Raw genomic sequence first — 6,000 nt, 5'->3', positions numbered from 1 at the left:
ACATTCCCATTCATAAAATTAGTTACCTGCTAAGTCACTCTTTGGCAGTTTCTGCCCCCATTATATAATATGTAATAGTACATAGCGTAAGATGCCAAATTTGTGAAACAATAACTGAAACAATTATAAAGCGCTTCTTTAGCCAAAACGTTTTAAGTCTCTACATGGCCTAGGGGTTGCAAGTCTTATTCAGGATACAAAGATGCTGGTATCAATTCTCCCATCACCTTGCCAAGTGACAACTGCCTAGATGACAACTGGATACACAGGCAGCTGTCTATACCATGTCCATGCCTACTATCCAGGTGACCTGAGAGCTCCCACGTGCCAAAGACATCCTCATAATTTTGAGTATGATTTTGAGCTCGTGCTTCACCAAACATTAAATTGAGACAGCCACGTTCTCAAGGAGTATGTCATACTAAGGGATGAACCATGCAAAAAAGAAAATACTATTTTCAACTTTCACACTTTATTGAGGCATCATGTTAGCACATAGCATGTCATTAGAACAGGAGGCATGCATAAGAAAAGCTGACCACTAATCTTGGACATCATGACCGCAAAATTAGAAGTCAAAGTATGGTGCTATGCTGACAATTGGCGTGCTTTTTTAATTAAAGTAAGACACATTAAAAAAGGACTGAACATAAAGTGGTGAAGTGCAGTAGAATTCAGATGTGCAGGTAAAAATGTATTCAGAATGTGGCACTTGTGAAACGATCTAAACCTTCTCTAAGCAAAGGCATGCATCCTTCCGTGCGATCATCACGGTGTCCTGTGCCAGTTCAGTGCCGAGTGGAAATAAAATTGGGTCAATATGACAACACTGTAACGACTTTCCTTGCTTCATTCAACTTTTGAATTTTCAGCCCTCTATTAATGACTGAAAAGACTCAACATCTTGTGATAACGAATATTGGGAAATCTAGAAGTGCAATGAATTCCAGGGACAAAAATCGTTATACCGACCTGTAACGACTTTTATTGTGGCTGGTGTGCCATAAGGAAGAACATAAGGATGGAAAATCATTGATTACAACAGCCTTGTAACAATCGACGTTCTTGTCCTGTGCGCAGTCAGTTAGGCACATACTGCCTCACGTGTGGTGCATGAGGACATGCTTGTTCAGGGAGTCTGTCCTCGCGAATGCCTTGTCGCAGAAGCGGCACTGGTAGGGGCTCTCGCCGGTGTGCATGCGCATGTGAGTGCGCAGGTTGTCGTTGCGTGCGAAGGTCAATGAGCAAAAGCCGCACCGGAAGGGCCGCTCACCCGTGTGCGTGCGCTCGTGGCGCACCAGGCCAAAGACGGTGGGGAAGACTGCTGGGCAGAAGCGGCAGTGTCTGAGACGGCCCGATCGTTGACTGGCCGTGCTCCGGCGGTGGTAGCTCCACCTGGAGGTGCTCTGCAAAGAGACGTGGCGTCTGTAAAAAGCGTTTTATTGCGTCAAATTAAATATGCCAAAGCATCACCACAAGTCATGAGAAATGATGTAGTGGAGGTACGGCATCCTGAAATTGCGGCGAACATTAGACGAAACATGAATCCGAACTTATTCGATAACTTCGAAAATCTTTCCGTCTAAATGGTATGCAGGGAAAGCCACGATAGAGATTTGAACCAGCAGCGTCACAAGGCTGCTTTGTTTCTCGAGGTTTCGGACCTCTCGGCCATTGCTGCAATGTTTTTCAGTGCTGTCACCACTTCATGAAACAGCATACAGACTGGCCGAATCAAAGAAGTGCGTAGGTATGCAAAAAACTGGTTTCAATATAAATAGTTTGTCATTTTCTCCATGTACACTTGGGCGCGGCTAGACGACAGTTTTCAAAACCCCAATCCCTATGCAAACAAAATCAGCTAACTACTCGCAGATACCTCTGACTTGAGCATCTGAATAGTAAAACAGCCATCTGACATTTCTGCATACCCTGCAAATGTAACAAGATTATCATATCACAGGGAAAACCATAAATCATCGGCATCAACTGTCGAAATATGAAGTCCATTGCTACTCAAAAAAAAAAAAATTTATTAAACGTTCTCATTGAAATGTCTGAAAAGAAAATGTCGCCCCAAAGATCTAGCATTACATGTTCAATAATCTCTGACTTGCTGCATAAAACATGTTTGTCAATACATATAGTAAATTTTCTTCAGCATCCATCAATTCGCAGGCACAGCCCTCACGCATAGCTTAAAGAATGACATCTTGACCACAGATTGTACAACCATTCGCCCCTCATGTTTTAATACATTTTGCCCCGATACAAAAAGAGTAAAATCCCCACAGCAGAGGAAGAGGCAAGGAAACTTTAACAAGATCGCTGTAAGGCTATTTTTGTTGACAGTAGGAGAACAAGAGATTAAGAATCGGGGACATAAAAATGAAGTTGCCAGGAGATGCAATTTCAAGAAGCTGCATGTGCTGTGCTTGTTAACTTGTATGCATTTCTTGCTCCTCAGCCCATTTATTTCCCAGCACCGCTGGTCTGCCAATATCTAGATTATACTCATTTCTCGTGCTCCTTTCCCATGACACCCTACTCTGCCTCACAGCAAACATCTGCATCACCGCTCGTTACCTACACGGAACTTCTTCAACACTGGAGGCGATCTCGCTGCACAGTGCCACACAAATCTTCTTTGCCTCCGGTCACCTATCCCTGCACTGAGGAATTATGGGAGGCTGCCCTGCAGGACCCAGCCTAGGGCCCCAGCACAGGCTGGCCTGCCAACCGGACCTATTGGCTAGGGTCCCCCTCACTATTCTTCACAACCTCCCAGCAAAGATGTCTATCACTATTATTACTCTTGCTTTTTCTTCAGTTCGTCATCTTCACCACCCTTCAACTGTTGGCTATGCTCTTCGAAACTCCAACAACTCACTCTTCAGCTGGTGGATTATGGTTCTTCCGCGCACTTCTAAAAGACAAATGGCTTGTGGTGCAGCTTCTGAAGCCAGGAAAGTAATGTATACTAGCTTGGGTTGAAGAATAAAAGAAGGTGGAGAAAGAAAATATGGTGGCTCATCCAGCAGCTGGGTGTTCCAACGAATGCTTGCGAACATTTGTGTGGCTTGGGCAGCAGTGCTCACGCTAGGCCCACCACGATTCATTAAAAATCGTCTTACACTCATTAGACATGATCTCTCTTCTCTCTGCTTTTCTGTATTTATCGGCTTGCCGTCCCGTAACATTTGGTGGAAGTGCTGGGTAATTCATCTATCCTCATCCTGGCCCAGAGCATTGGCACACTGCATCTCCTTGCGCCGTCAGCACAACTTCTAGGAGGCATCGGTTGGCTGGTCCCCAACCTACCGGACCCCACATGACCTTGTTGTACGTTCCACCACCCTGTTCCCCTCGCCCCAACTACAACACACGACGAAGGATAGTCTGACCTGAGACGCCACCTACACTACCACAAGGCACGACGAGAGAGCCAAACCCCATATGATACAACTGACCCAATGTGCTGACAAAAGGTCCCAATGAACCAAGACACTGACCAAAGATCCCACAACCCAAGACGCCGCTACACATGAAGACATCACCCCCAGCCCATGCCATGCGATGTGTACCTTGGCATCGGCCATTAGAGCTTGGCGACCTGTGGGTCAAAAGTGTACTGGGTCAGGCATCATCTGAGAATCATCGTGGCAGCCAAGCCTTCTTCTTCTTCTCTCTCCTTCTCTTCTCTTCCTTCTTCTTGAGCTATCCAGACACGCCCATCGTCATGCCATGGACTCATCAACATAGACAAACTTCCTTGTCCACTATCAGGGCAATCGCTTGGTGACCCCGGGTAATGTTACAAACGAGGAAGCGGGCAGTGGCGTAAGCAAGAGCGCTTGCGCCCGCCGCGATTCATTAAAAATCATCTCACAGTCGTCGAACATGGCCTCTCTTCTCTCTGTTCTTCGGTATTCATTGGCTTGCCGTCCCCTGACAACAGAATGCACGACGTAAATAAAACCACGTCAGAAATAAGCTCTCAGTGAGAAAATATGTGGGTCAAAATAGCAAAAAATCATTACAGAAAGAACTCTCAGCAGAGGCAGACATCAGGCATTTTGCAAGTCAAGCTAATTAATTAACATTTAAACTAGCAGAGCTAGGTGCATACCACGTGAAGCAGCTCAGACAACTCAAATTGGGTGCCACACAGAGCTCAGCAATTTACGTCACCACTGAACCTCCTTCTGTTTCCCTCTTCTTTCAATCCCGCCTTCCTCCTCTCCCTAACAGCATTTTTCTGGTTGCGTGCAAACGTATTTATCCTGTATCCCTTTGATATCCGATGTCACATTGATATAGTATATGTAGTTGCTGTTTCTCTAATAAAACCAGTTAGGAGTTTGCACTCTGTCCTGTTGTCACGTCTCTTTCTTCCTTAACTTTTTCCCGCAAGTTCATTCCTTTTTTGCTAATACGAACCAACTCGCCCAGAAGAAAGTACTCACTGACCTGTTTTCGTATTTTGTATACAGAGGAGGCTGAGGCTATGCCATAGTGAAGAACTAATTTAGATCACAAGAGAATCTTCAAAGTCCACTGATGTACTAAAAAGCTCCTCAAATAATGAGAAGCTGTACATCATACCGAAAAACGGGTGCCTTTTGGATTTGAACCCAATTACTCTGGTTCAGTAACCGAGCCCTAACCAGTGAGCCACTGCACTGGGGTAGCCGGACATGTGACGCAGAGGAAGCATCCGGATTGGAAACAGAGAGAGATAAAAAAGAACTGGCAGCATTATCAACTGTCAGTAAAACATAATACTACAGTAAAATATTACAGCCCGCACTGGATTTGTAGAGTGCACCTCTCCATCTTATCCTGAACTTGCTAGTTCCGACCTTTTTGCTCCCTGTGGCTGTGGAATGGCATTTCCAAGAGTATGTTCACACAGTACTGCTGTCTGTGATGCTTCTACCATTTTTACAGACTGCATTACTGCTTCCTGCAGTGACCACAGCTCTGTTATCGTGGCATTGTGGGCACCACTGCTCTGCTTTTAAATGCTCAACCCAATTGCTCGGGGAAAGGGGGGGGGGGGGCCTCATCTTTTTGATGAGGCAAAAAGGAAGACGCCCATGTGCTGTGCGATATCCGAGCACTTTGAAGGACATTAGGTGGTCGAAATATCCTGGAACCATCCACTACGGCATCTCTCATCGCCGAGTAACTTTGGGCTGGTAAATCCAATAAGCAACAATAACTGGGAGTGCACATGATTTGCCACAATCCTCATTCGCTCGTGACATGATTATAGAAGAGCCTTCCCTGCTTCTACTTATTCACTATGCCCCTGTCTGCAAGCTTTCTCAGGCCTGGCTACAAAGTGTAAAGGGGCTACTCCAGAATTTTCTCAACCTCCTCAGATTTTACTGAAACTTCACTCTATGTTCTCTGTTTTCTCATCATTATTGCCAAATTTCAATTCAATTTGATGTTCTGTTCCAGTGCAATTGAATTTTAAGATTACTCACTCCATGGCCTCAACTAAAGAGATTTCTACAGAAATTACAGACAATATTGAATGCACGATGTCACTGAATGCACAGTCTGTTTTATACCTGCATTTTCTGCAACACCAAAATTTCAGCTTCCTTGGGCCATTTAAGACAAATAGTGACTCCAGCTCTAACCTACAGCTGTCAGATTAGCTAATCGACTTTTTGGCAAATAAACAAACAAATACAAGATTTGTGCCCATATCAAGGTCATCATCGATTCGTGTATAGGGACATCACAAGCAGGTTGAAACTTATTTTGGTTTTCTGGTTCTTGCTCATTTAAAATACCTCAACTTGACATCATGAAAAACAATTCTTTTGTACCAGAAAGAACAGACAATAATGAATGCAATCCAATTATAGACTGAATATGTTTCGAAAGCCCCCCAAATTTCACTTTAAGGATGAAAAAATTTTCTGTATTCTGGAGCTTTCTGGATTGCAAAACAGGACAACATCTGCAACCAGACATCATTCT

General features: G+C 44.5%; 1 protein-coding gene across 1 annotated transcript in view; it reads right to left on the bottom strand.

Moving 5' to 3' along the window:
- Positions 1-468: 468 nt before the first annotated feature.
- Positions 469-6,000, bottom strand: part of LOC146179809 (uncharacterized) — a 40,525-nt gene continuing 34,993 nt past the window's right edge. The window contains exon 5 of the mRNA XM_084579361.1: positions 469-1,406. Coding sequence (XP_084435487.1) covers positions 1,101-1,406 — 306 coding nt within the window. The 3' untranslated portion in view covers positions 469-1,100. The remainder of the gene's footprint in view (positions 1,407-6,000) is intronic.

The sequence above is a fragment of the Amblyomma maculatum genome, chromosome 9 (assembly GCF_055883805.1).
Source record: "Amblyomma maculatum isolate TAMU_Amacu chromosome 9, ASM5588380v1, whole genome shotgun sequence".
In the NCBI taxonomy this organism is placed as follows: Eukaryota; Metazoa; Arthropoda; class Arachnida; order Ixodida; family Ixodidae; genus Amblyomma; species Amblyomma maculatum.
This window is presented reverse-complemented; position numbering and strand designations above follow the sequence as displayed.